This window comes from Marmota monax, unplaced genomic scaffold (assembly GCF_021218885.2).
Source record: "Marmota monax isolate L192 unplaced genomic scaffold, Marmota_monax_Labrador192_F-V1.1 WCK01_AAM20220418_F8-fsc00035, whole genome shotgun sequence".
Taxonomy (NCBI): domain Eukaryota; kingdom Metazoa; phylum Chordata; class Mammalia; order Rodentia; family Sciuridae; genus Marmota; species Marmota monax.
In genome coordinates, this window is record NW_026691961.1 from 2,623,841 (window position 1) to 2,636,447 (window position 12,607).

Genomic DNA, 12,607 nt, shown 5'->3' on the forward strand with positions numbered 1-12,607 from the left:
CTCAGCAGGTGCTTTTTATTAATTGATTAAAGAGCTAAGGCTCATTTTTGATAGATAATATATATTTATTAAATGTATTAATGTGTGTTTTATAATGTACCTTTATCTTCCCCTGGCTGACTTGCTTACTTATAAAAAAAAATATTCAAGAAATTTTAAGACAATCAATGTGTACCATACATGACTGTATATAAATATTACAAATTTAAAAGGTTGTTAAGCATGGGCAGATAGGTTTTATTTTCAAAATGCTGTTCTTAACACAAAAATAAAGGCTTTACTATTTACTTAAGATGTGTGGGAGCTTATCAAAACAACTCAATTCCAAGAGCGGGCTTTCGTCTGAGACTGTGCCATTTTGAATGAGAGAATCCTGGTTAACAGCAAACCACAGAACAAATAAGGGCAATAAGTTAATTAATTTACCCAGAGAAGCTGGAACTTTCTATAATACTTGGGAAACTCAACAACAAAAAATCCTTTGTGATTGTTGTCTGAGTTTCAGTCTCTCATCTCGGGCCTGGGGATGTAGCCGAGTAGCAGAGCACTTGCCCAGCATGTCCAAGAGTCTGGTTTTGAGCCCCAGAACTGCAAAACCAAACAACAACCACAAAAGAAATTCAGAGATTTGAGACCTATATATGGAATTTTGCAAAAGTGGAACAACAGCACTTCAACTTCTCTTGGGACTAGATTTCCATCATATGTTTTGCTAGCAGTTGGCATAGTATGCTCCTGAAGCACTGAAGAAACATCTAGAAGAAAGAATGAATTTTGGGATAATGCAGAAAGTTAAGACAGGTATTTTTCTAAAGTATTTGCACTAAGCATGTTTGTGACAAATCCTATTTTGTGCAGAAAAGATTCTGTTTTCACATGTACTGAGTCTTGTCATTAAAGAAATCACAAGAGAGAAAGCACAATTTGGACATTTTCCTTGCCCGGGGTAATTGCGCTGGAGGGAAGAGATTCGGGTGATGATCATGGTGCTGGAGTCTGGTGGGCTGGCTCCTGGTACTCCTCCATGGTGCACTTCACTGCAAAGAGATGAAAGAGAATCAGGATCGATTTACATACCTAGACAGACTTGTCATCTGGAAACCAGAAACTCTGATGTGTGGGTGAGGCAGTTGCAGCAAAACCCAGAGACAGCCTGCTGGCTCTGGCCCCCCAGATCCTCGGGGAAGAACACAGAGCCATTGTGCTCCGAGGGCTGCACCTGAAAACCCAAGCCACTTCCCCACAGTCACGGCCACTCTGAATTCAGTTCAGAAAAAGGTCGAAAGAGAGCTTTGTAGGTCCAGGTGCTGAAGGAAGTTTTACTAAAGATGATGACAGATTCCAGGCTCTCAGCTCAACCCAGTCTGTCACCACATGCCCTGTTCCCCTCCACCCACCCCAAATAAAAAAAAAAAAAAAAACTTGGGTATTGCTGGGGTCAATGACAAGGTCAGAAGAGAATCGTTTCTCTGTCCATGTGGACAAAAATGTGATCCTGGTGATTTCCTGAGTCTGCCAAACAGGAAAGTTAGTTGGTCACAGCCTGGCACTTTCTAAAAGGGAAGTTAATCCCCCAAAAATAAAAGCTACTCCCCAAATAAATATAGAAGTTCAGCCCAGGGTGGGCTGGGGACATCCTTTTGGAGAGGATTCTTTTTTTTTTTTTTTTTTTGGTAGCACTGGGAATTGAATCCAGGTCCTCAGGGCACATGTTAGGCAGGTGCTCTGCCACTGAGCCGGATCCCCAGCCCAAAGACACTCAGTTTTTAATGTTTTTGCCACCAGTGTCCAAGTGCTTGCCTCGGACACAAATGACTAAGAGTGGGGTCCCAGGCTCCAGTTATTCCAGTTATTCGTGAAGAGCCCTGCTCTAGCAGAAAGTGTTGAGGTCATTACCAAGTCGGTACATCTATCTCCTTATCCTGATCCCCCACGACTAAGGGCATATACCAGCCAGACATCTGCACAGCGGAGAGGTCTGTTCCTATCACCAGCAATTTGGGTATTTCCTAATGAAATCGGGTGGACATTGTCAGCGACGCAAATGTCAGGCACACGAAGATTTCCTAAGGATTCTTGGGCATGATTCACTTCAAATAAATCAATTCCAGATCTTCAGCTCTCAGGCATGGACTTGGCCTTGGCAGGTCCTGTGAGTCCTTCAATCTGTCCTTCCCTTCCTCCTGTCCCTGTCTTGGCCCAGGTGCTGACCGAGAAGGTGATTTGAAATGCTGAGGGCATCCACACTCTCCTTTGCTTTCCGTGTTCCACTATTTTTTTTAAATGGTGATCAAAATGTCTAACGTGTTTATTTGGCTTTGTGCACTCACACTGTACAGGTCGTGCGTTCCAAACTGAAAATCCAGAATTTAAATGCGCTAACATTCAAAACTTTTTGAGAACTGACTTCATGCCACCAGTGGAAACTCCACACTGTCAAGGTACTGATGCACAAAATTATATAAAATATTGTACAGAATCACCTCCAGGGGATGTGTTTAAAAAAAATAAACGAATTCAGTGTTCAGACCTGGGTCCCATCCCCAAGATATCTTATGATGTAAGTTAAAATATTCTGAAATCTGAAACACTCCTGGTCCCTTTCAGCTAAGGGAGAGTTAACCTGTATTAACTCAAACCAAAATAATCTTTCTTCTTGGAGCCTGTGGTCTCAGGACCTATTTTTTCAGTGTACAATATGTATCTTTTTGTTCTCTGTATGGACGCTCTAGAGGCAGCCACAGTGAAGACCCTCCCTGCATGCAGACCCTGTTAATGTGACACTGATCCTTCACAGCCAAGGACACTCCGCTCCTGGCTAAGTGCTCTCCCAGCATCCCTCACGGGTCCCTGGTGGGTGGTGTGGGGGAAAGTGCTCATTTCCACACTTGCCATAGTCATGGCCTGCCGCCAGCTGTCCACGGCTGCCTAGCACAGGGTCGGGAAGAGGTGTGCACACGGAACGCCTCTGGGCCGCCCGCTTCCTCATGGGGAGGGACCTGGGTGAACCTGTGCAGCCTCAGGCGGAACTCCAGACCAGCCAGACGGCTCCTCTGTGTGTTTGGGGGACACAGGGACATTGTTGGAAATGCAAATTCAAGGCGCCATTCCAGATACAGAATCAGAAACTAGGGGTGGAGCCCAGCAATCTGCATTAGCAGACCCTGGGGCGGGGGGGGGGGGTCCAATAAACATCAGTATGAAGTTTGAAGCCCCCTGACTACAACTTCTCCCTCTGGCTATATTTAAGAATCATGTGGTCACTTTCTGGAATTTATTGGTATCTGAGCCTCACCCCAAAAGCCAGCCGCCCTTGGCCTATAGTCAAAGTTCCTGTTTAGCCAGGGCTGAGAAACAGACTTGTGTTGGAATCCTTTAAAGGAAGCTCCAGAGGTGTGATGATAGGACCTCCAGAGGCGTCTAGAAGCCCCCTCAGGTTCTAAGCATTCTAAGCTGGCTGCCTGTGAGTCTCAAAATGTAAACTCTCTCGAGACATTCTCCCAGCCTACTGTGCAGACGTGCTGCAGGCTGTTGGTAGGGGGAGGGACACTTTGACTTGGGGAGGAATCCCCAGCCCCTGTGTTTCCTTTTCAAAGCAGAGAGTTGGAGACAGTGTCTAGAACCAAGGGACTGGAAATAAGGGTGGGAGGGAGCCTCACAGAGGAATCGGCAGGGGGCTGGGAAGTCCCCATCCTCAGGTCCCACTCTACACAGATGTCAGAGTCTCTGGAGGTGCGACCGTACGGGAAACGGTGTTATCAAGTGACACTGAGTCTGATGAGGAATACAGGCGATTCCACACCTGTGTTTCCTGCAGGAAGCCCTGCATGGTGTCCCGGGACAGGGGAATCAGAGGCCATGGCAGGAGGAAACAGGAAACAAAATGTCCGTCCACAGCCACTGGATAAACAAACTGTGGTGGGCCTAAGCGGTGGTTATACAGCAGTGAGCAGGCCTCAAGGTGGATTAGCTTAGCGACACAGAGAGACGATGCCAGCGCAGGGTGATGCCTAGTGTGTGATTCTAGTTAGAGCAACTCTAGAGGCCGAGAGAGGCATTCAAAGGTGAAAAGACCCCCCCCCCCCAGAAGAAGCAAGAGAGAGTACTTCAAGAATCAGGGTAAGTGGCTCCACGGGGAGTGGGAGTGACCTTTAGGAGTGCTGAGCTCAGTGGTGGAGCGCTTGCCTAGCACGGGAGGCTCTGGGTTCAATTGTGAGCACCACATGTAAATACAATAAAGGTCCATCCACCACTTTGAAAAAAAAAAAAAGAAGAAGAAGTGCTGACAGTGTTTCCTTGGCTGGGTGATGGCACATGGGTGTGCCTTATATGTTTTATTGTCCCTATTGTACCTCTGTTTCACCACCCCCTGCACGTACACACACATAGACACAAAGGTGAAAAGAAAGATACCCATATTCTACTCAAAATTACAGTGTCAATCAATAAAAGAAGAAGCGCACTTTAGCCGTTTGGGGAAGAAGGGGTGGTTTGTAAGTGAGCTAGCGCTTATCTGTCGCTGCAAGGATCACAGAGAATGTCTGAAGTCTTGCTACAGGAGCCTATTAAGGATACAGGGCGTCCACCTGAGAATCCAAAGTGATTGCCTCCGGGGTGACACGGGGGTGGGGGTGTGACACAAGGGAGTGATGAGGATTGAAGGTGCTCACAGCAGGGCTGGCTTATCTTACGCCACCTGTGACCCATGAGAATTTTATGCAAGGGTCAAACCACTGGGTGCAGGAGCACACACCGGTAGTCCCAGACAGAGGCTGAGAGGCTGAGGCTGAGGCTGAGGCTGAGGCTGAGGCTGAGGCAGGAGGACAGATGAGCCCAGGAGTTTAAGACCAGTCTGGGCAAAATAGTGAGAGCCTGTCTTTAAAAAGAAAGAAAAGAGAAGCCAAGCTCTCGGCTTGGGGTCCTGGTCTGGGCCGAACCCAGCCTTGCACGGGAGGTCCTCAGTGAAAGGACCCAGGCAGGAGAGAGGTCAGGGGAGACACGGGCAGGGCTGCTGAAAGAGCCAGTGTCCACCTGAGTCTAGAGCATCATCATGGTTGGCTCCCAATTCCATCAGACAGATGTCTCAGTGCCCTGTGTCGTCCTTGTCCCCCTTGGCAGCCTGGTGCCCAGCCAGTTCCGGAAGAGCCGGGAGAGTGGAAAATCCCCGAGAAATGCGCCAGCCCTTCAGCTTCAGTTAAGGCAATGTGACAAGAAGGGCCTTGCATACTAACGAGCCTGCATATGCCTCTGCTTGGGTGCCCTCATCCTCCCCTGTTTGGTAGGTGACAGCCCCAAGGAAAACCTTCCAGCCAGCCGCACAGGACAGAGAGGATGCCTAGTGCTCAGGGAGAGAATCGGGGACCTCGGGGTCATGAGGTGACTCTTGTTGGCCAGAGAGGGCCTCATGACAAAGGACAAGCTGGGGCGAGGATTCAGATTCCTGGGCCCCCACCCGGCCTCCAGAGTCATTGCAGCCCAGGCCTGGGGATCAGCACGGGCCCCTCGGCTGCCTTGGGGGTGTCCTTTGGATCCAGCAAGTTTGGGGAAGAGTGCTGTATCACTCAAGGCCTGTCGAGTCCACCGCGGGGCAGGTTTGAGAATGCCACCAGCCAGCTAGGGGCACTGGGAAGACTCATGAAACGTGTCTAGTAACGTGCTTGGCATGGCGTCTGATCGGAGTTCAGCACTCCAGAAATATTGGCTGCCATTGTCCTTAGGCATAGCCTCTGCCCTCAACTAGAGGGGGAGCCGGAAAATACCCGGGAAACTCCAAGTGCCAGGAGAAGCCCACCAACTGCACAGGGAGCTGCCTCTGTGGATGCTCCCCGACTCGCTGCCCCGGAGCCCAAGGCCAGCGAGAGGGGGCTGCGTCACACTCAAGTAGCAATAGGTGGAAGGAATCTTAAGATGTTTATTTATTTATTGGTGGTGCTGAGGACTGAACCCAGGGCCTTGGGCATGCCAGGCAGGCTCTCTACCAACTGAGCTGTATCCCCAGCCCTTCAGGTGTTTATTTTACCCAATTAACACCTATCTTCCAGGACTCCAGGTAAATCATAAAAGCTAACACTTCTATGGTGTTTACTCAGCACTTGACACTGATCGAGTCAGAGTTAGGTTCAGTGGTGGTCTTTCCCCCAGTTTTACAGACAGGGAGACTGAGGCGCAGCCAGGTAAAATAACTTGCCTGAGGTCACTCTAAGCTGTCTGTCTCCTATATTCATGAGTTGTTTTGTTTTGGTACCAGGGATTGAACTTGAGGGCACTCAACCCCTGAGCCCCATCCCCAGCCCTGTTGTGTATTTTATTTAGAGGCAGGGTCTCACTGAGTTGCTTGGCACCTTGCTAAACTGCTGAGGCTGGCTTTGAACTTGAGATCCTCCTGCCTCGGCCTCCCGAGACGCTGGGATTACAGGCGTGCACCATCATGCCCAGCATCATGGGGGTTTTTTTGGGAGGAGGGTTTGTTTGTTTGAGATGGGGTCTTGCTATATTGTCGAGGCTCATCTCAAATTCCTGGTCACAAGTGATCCTCCTGCCTCAGTCTCCTTAGTAGCTGAGTAACTGTATGTACAGTTGGCATTCCTGCTCTTAACCTCTATAGGATTAAGGTCTCACAACTGCCTCCTGTTAGGATGGCACATGTTTCTATAATCAAAGATGTGACATCGATGTACACAAGACCCAGGTGTTCACTACCCTGTCACTCACCACAGAGCAGCTTAAGAAAAACACCCCACAATCAGGCAATGACTAGGGATCTAATCATTTATAAACTTGACAAAACAGGATGTGGCCTTGAAAAAATGTGACATGGCTAGGTATGGTGGCATACACCTATAATTCTGGTGACTTGGGAGGCTGAGACAGGAGGATCACAAGTTTGAGGCCAGCCTCAGCAATTTAGCAAGGCCTTAAGCAATTTAGTGAGATCCTGTCTCTAAACAAAAAATAAAATGATGTGGCTTATAGTGGAGCGCCCTGGGTTCAACCCCTGGTACCAAAAAAAAAAAAATGTTTTTGCAAAGTTCGAATAATGAGGAGAAATGTCAAGGGCACGTTGCCTATAAATTTTGATGAGGCAAATTTGAAACTGCTGTATGCCAAGTTAACAATGTCCCCAACGGAGACAAGGACAGGAGCTGAGACACCATCTCCTTACTGTGGTCTTGGAAGCCAACCCTGGTGACGTCTCCAGAGATACACTGGGAACCAGGTTCTCCTATTGGGCCATTCCTGGCTCTTGCTCTTGTCCTTCCTGCCTTTCTAAAGAAAATAAAAATGACCTTCTTCTTTTAGAAGAAGTGGGTCCTACGTTACATTCGTCCTGGGTGAGGTCTTCATAGCACATACCCTAAATGCGATTTCCCTGCACATAATTATATTCATTGCCTCCAAAATTACATCCACTGCCTCAACAAAGTTATAGCCTCGCATCTCCCCCTTTGAAAAAAGAAACAAAACAAAACCTAAACATATAAAATGAAAGGAAACCGGTAGATTTTTGTTTTTCCAGATGTTCTACAGTATTCAGCACACGTACTCCTACGCAATCAGGAGGGGGAAGGACTTTCTAAAGGAATCATTAGAAAGTATCCAGACCAAGAAAAAACATCCTCAGGGGACCCACCCCCAAACGGTACCACTGCACCCAGTCAGCACCCAAAGATGGGGGGAGGTGAGACGTGGGGGGTCTGCCAGTCGGAGGCTGCAGGAGTATTGCGGCCGCTGACTCCAGTCCACCAGATCTAGGGCTGGGAGACTGAAAAGGGCCTTCCACTGTGATCCCGGCTTGGTAGAGGGGACTTCTTAGAGAAATATTTGTAAGATTTTTGCTAGAAAAAGCTTCTGATTCATGAGCTGCTAGAAAAATAAAGTCCCCCCACCCACAGTATGCTGCTCCTGCAGGCTAGACTCTGGGATCCAGCAGACTCTGGATTAGAGCCTGGTTCTGCCAGGCGACCCTCCACCTCAACCCCAGCCTCAATGAACTATAGGCACACGCAATGATCTCAACTTCAATTCCTTAGAAAACTTGGAATGAAACCACCATTTGACCCAGTTATCCAATTCCTCAGTCTATACCCAAGGACTTAAAAACAGTGAACTACTATGACACAGCCACATCCATGTTTATAACAGCTCAATTCACAATAGCCCAGCTATGGAAACAATCTAGGTGTCCTTCAATGAATGAATGGACAAAGAAAGTGTGAGATATATATACACACACACACACACACAATGGAATATTACTCAGCCATAAAGAAGAATGAAATAATGGTATTTGCTGGTAAATTGATGGAACTGGAGACTATCAAGCTAAATGAAATTAGCCAATCCCCAAAAAAACCAAAGGCCAAATGTTCTCTCTGATTTGTGGCTGCAAACCCAAAACAAGGGAGGCTAGGGAAGGGATAATAGAAATCCACTGGATTAGACAAAGGGAAGTGAAGGGAAGGAGTGGGGAGGGAAATAGGAAAGACAGTGAGGTTTTTCTGGTTCTTGGGATTGGACCCAGGAACACTCTAGCACTGAGCTACAGTCCCAGCACCCCTTTTTTAATTATTAATTTTGACACAAGGTCTCACTAAGTTGCTGAGGCTGGCCTTGAACTTGTGATCCTCCTGCTTCAGTCTCCTGAGTCACTGGAATTACAGGTGGATGCCACCATGCCCAGCAGTATCATGAGTTTGTCGATGCCTGGGCAACATAGGAAGACGCCATCTCAAAAGCAACAACTAAACCCCCAAGACAGTATCACAGAATTAATTTAAAAAAATTGAATTCCCAGATACGGGACACTGCCTGTGCCCGGACTCTCCACACATTGATCTTCTTGTGTAACCCTCCCAACCACTCTGTAGGTAGCTGCTATCATTATTCCCATTTTACTGACTAGGAATCGAAGCTCAGAAATGTTAATAATTAAGTTGCCCAAAAGTCACAGAGCTAAGGAAATGACCAGGTCAAGGTTCTAACCCTCATCTCTTCATGTAAAAAAACCCATGGTTTTAACTACTTCAAAATAAGAACGGGGCAAAATTAGCAAGGCAGGGGTGTGTACAATATATATTACCAAGATTTTTATTTTGTTTTGTTTTAATGGTCTAAATTTTTAAGTGAAATTATTTTTCCATTATAAAAGGAATATATGGGGGTGGGGGGGGCGCTGGGGTTGTGGCTCAGCGGTAGAGCGCTCACCTAGCACTCATGAGGCCCTGGGTTCGATCCTCAGCACCACATAAAATAAAATAAAGATGTTGTGTCCACCTAAAACTAAAAAAATTAAATATTAAGAAATAAAATGAATAAAAGAAATATTTATTTATTCTAGTAATTATAGAAAACGTGAATAACACACACGTAAAAAACTCCACGTCCTCCCGCCCTCACACTGGAAGAACAGATGGTGGAAGATTTCCTTTCTATTAGAAGTAAATGTTGACATCCGGGGTCAATGTCAGGAGCTGGTAAGTACCTCCATCTCCTCATGGCACCAGATGTGGAGCTGAATTATTTTTAGGGAAGTGGAGCCAACGTGGGAGCCACGAGGCAGAGGCACCCAGGGAGCGTCTGACAGCCTCAGTGTGCAATAATTGCAGTTTTCTGTTGTTGACTTCTAAAAACAGCTCCTGAAGTCAACTCCGAGCAAGGCTGCTGGAAGGCAGTGTTTTAAAGGGGAACATGTGCTGCCGGGGAAGAGCAAGATTGAGACAGAATCATGGGATTTTCAAGTTTTGAACCTGGAAAGGACCTTGATTTCCGGAAAGGGAGACATTTTGAATGAAGAGCTTGTTTTTGTAGGTGAGGAAGAGGACAGAGGAAGGAAACCGCAGAGGCAGTCAGCAGTGCTTGTTGCTAAGAACACACCTCTGGAGGAAAAGAGATCTGGTTTTGAACTGCACCATTTATAACCAGTGACCCACAGGAGACTCTCAGCCTGTGGACCTCAGTCCCATCATCCATAAAGTGGGGATACCCTATGGTTTAGATAAGTATCCCCAAAGCCCAGTGTGTTGAACACTTGGGCCCCAATTCGTGGCTCTACTGAGAGGCAGTGGAAGCTTTAGGAGATGGGCCCAGTGGAAGGAAGTTAGGTCACTGGGGACAAGCCCTTGAAAGGGATATTGGAACACTGGCCCCACCTCTCCCTCTCTCTACAACAGGTTCCCTGCCATGTGTCGCCTCACCACAGGCCCAAAGCAACAGGAAAATCAATCTTGAAATCTCTAAAATCATAAACCAAAATGAACCTTTTTTTCATTTATAACCTGATTATCTTGGGTGTTTGTTACAGTAACAGAAAACTGACTAACACACAATAGGCTAGTAAGAGTTTCTTTTCAATAGAGTATAAAGCCAGGCGTGGTGGTATACAGCTGTAATCCCAGCAGCTCCGGAGACGGAGGCAGAAGGATCACAAGTTCAAAGCCAGCCTCAGCAAAAGTGAGGCACTAAGCAATTCAGTGAGATCCTGTCTCTAAGTAAAACACAAAATAGGGCTGGGGATGGGGTTCAGTGGTCGAGTGCCCAAAGTTCAATCCCCAGTAACCCCTGCCCCCCCCAAAAAATAGAGTGCAAGAATGAAATATGCTGGTGCATATTGCACAACACATGGCAAATGTTCAATATAATTATTTCTTAATTATGCAAGAAATGCAGGTACTATATAAAAATGGAATAGTATTTCAATCAATATTTAAAAATTTCTTTAAATAATAGAGTAAACCTTATGTGTTATTCATAGTACTGATATCTCCATATGTTAATATTTTCTTTCTACATTTCAGTTTACAAGGGTAGGTCCATTTCACAATTAGTTAAACCACATAGGGATTGGAGTTTTGGCACAACAGTTAAAACAGCCACCATCCACTAGGTAGTCCTTCGAAATTCTGTGTCTTCAAAAGCCTAGTGAGTCATGGGCGTGAATGAACACAGACAAACCTTGCCAGCCATGTCTTATGACTTTTTAATTTATTTCTGCGTTCTCAGCTGCTGCTGCCAAGACTGAACCTCTAGAAATATCCCAGGCATTCTGAATGAGCTTAGGGTATAAACAGTTCTCATCCCTGTTCAGACTGGCAGAGGCTCTGGATATTAGATGTGGCCTTTAAGAAAAATAGAAACAAGAAACAAATCCTGCCATTTATTTTTAAACAACTCCTCCACAAGTGCAATGAGTTAATAAATAATGGAGAAATTATTACAATTTGCACTTGGGGATTCTCAGGCAGTATTTCCTCATCTTGATGGCTGACTTGGAACCCAGGCAGACGGGGCCCAAGTCAAGAAATCAACTTATCAAGCACTGCAGAAAGGATATGCTAAGGAACATTCCAAGAGCTTCGTCTACAGTTATGTCTAGTAGGAAAGCCCCCTGGTGCCCTGGAAAGAAAATGTGAATGTTTTCAACCTCTCACTGAGGATGACCCAGCCATCTGCATACAAATCTGTTTTTAGAAATAATGCTTCAGTCTATTTATGCCATTTTTACTCTGTAAATATCTCCTAAACGCATCCACTTCTGTCCATTCTCACTGCCTGTGCTCCGGACTCTCCACACATGTGGTCGGATCCACGCCTCACCTGTAGCCACACTAGTCTCTACACAGCCCTGCTGATGCTTGTGGGATCCACTCCAAAGTCCTTGCTAAGGCTGGGGGGCCACTGCATGTTTGCTTCCCAACTGAGCAATAGATATTTGGGTCTTTGTTCTGGTTTCCTGGCATGCAGTTCCTAAAACCCTGGGAATCTCTGTAGTGGCAAGTGTCTTTTTGTATGCTAATGAGGTGACTGACAGACAGTGGGGGGGGGGGGAGGCTCATGGAAAGACTCAGAATCTGGACTGGTTGCCAGGGGAACCTAACTGAAGGGCTGAACCTTCAGCACCACCCCAAGCTCTGTGGAAGAGGGAATTGATCACCAATGGCCAATGATTCAATTAACCATGCCCACCTAATAGAGCCTCCATAAAAACCTAAAAGGACAAGGTTCAGCGGGCGTCTGGGTGTTGAGTACAACATGAGGTGCTGGGAGGGAGGGTGGCACTCCCCAAGAGGATAGGGAGGCTCTGCATCCTTCCCACATACCTTGCCATGTGCATCTCTCCTATGTGTCCCCAAGTTACATCTGAGTTACAACCTGGTAAGTACATGGACTTCTGAGTTCTGTGAGCCACTACAGAAAATGATTAAACCTGAGAGGAGGTCCTGGGAACTCGGATTTTAGCTGAGTTGAAAATCATTTGCAGGTAACCTGGGGACTTGCTATTCCCCATCATATGAAGTGGAAGCAGTCAGTCCTGTGAGGTTGAACCCTTAAACTCTGGCATCTGTGCTAACTCCAGTTAGTGTCAGAATTGAGTGAAATCATAGGACACCCCGATGGTACCTGCAAAGGATCAGAATTGTTTTGTGGTGGTGGTGATGGGTTGGGGGGCAACAGACTCTATGTTATGATTTAGATCTTAAATGTCCCTCAAAACTTTTCCACCGTTTAAGTTATTAATCCCAGGTATTTTTTGTCACAGGGATGGAAAATGGACTACAGAAAATTGGTACGGAGAGTGGGGCCATGCTAACCATGTGGTTCAGAGGCCTTT

The 12,607-nt window shown here is 46.6% G+C and overlaps 1 protein-coding gene across 2 annotated transcripts in view; it reads right to left on the minus strand.

The window, feature by feature from the left end:
* Iqck (IQ motif containing K) overlaps nucleotides 1–12,607 on the minus strand; it is a 117,873-nt gene continuing 105,266 nt past the window's right edge. The window contains exon 10 of one of the 2 annotated variants that reach the window (XM_058575703.1): nucleotides 1–1,037. In XM_058575703.1, the coding sequence (XP_058431686.1) occupies nucleotides 982–1,037 (56 nt within the window). In that variant the 3' untranslated portion in view covers nucleotides 1–981. The remainder of the gene's footprint in view (nucleotides 1,038–12,607) is intronic. The other variant, XM_046434655.2, reaches the window with a different exon arrangement.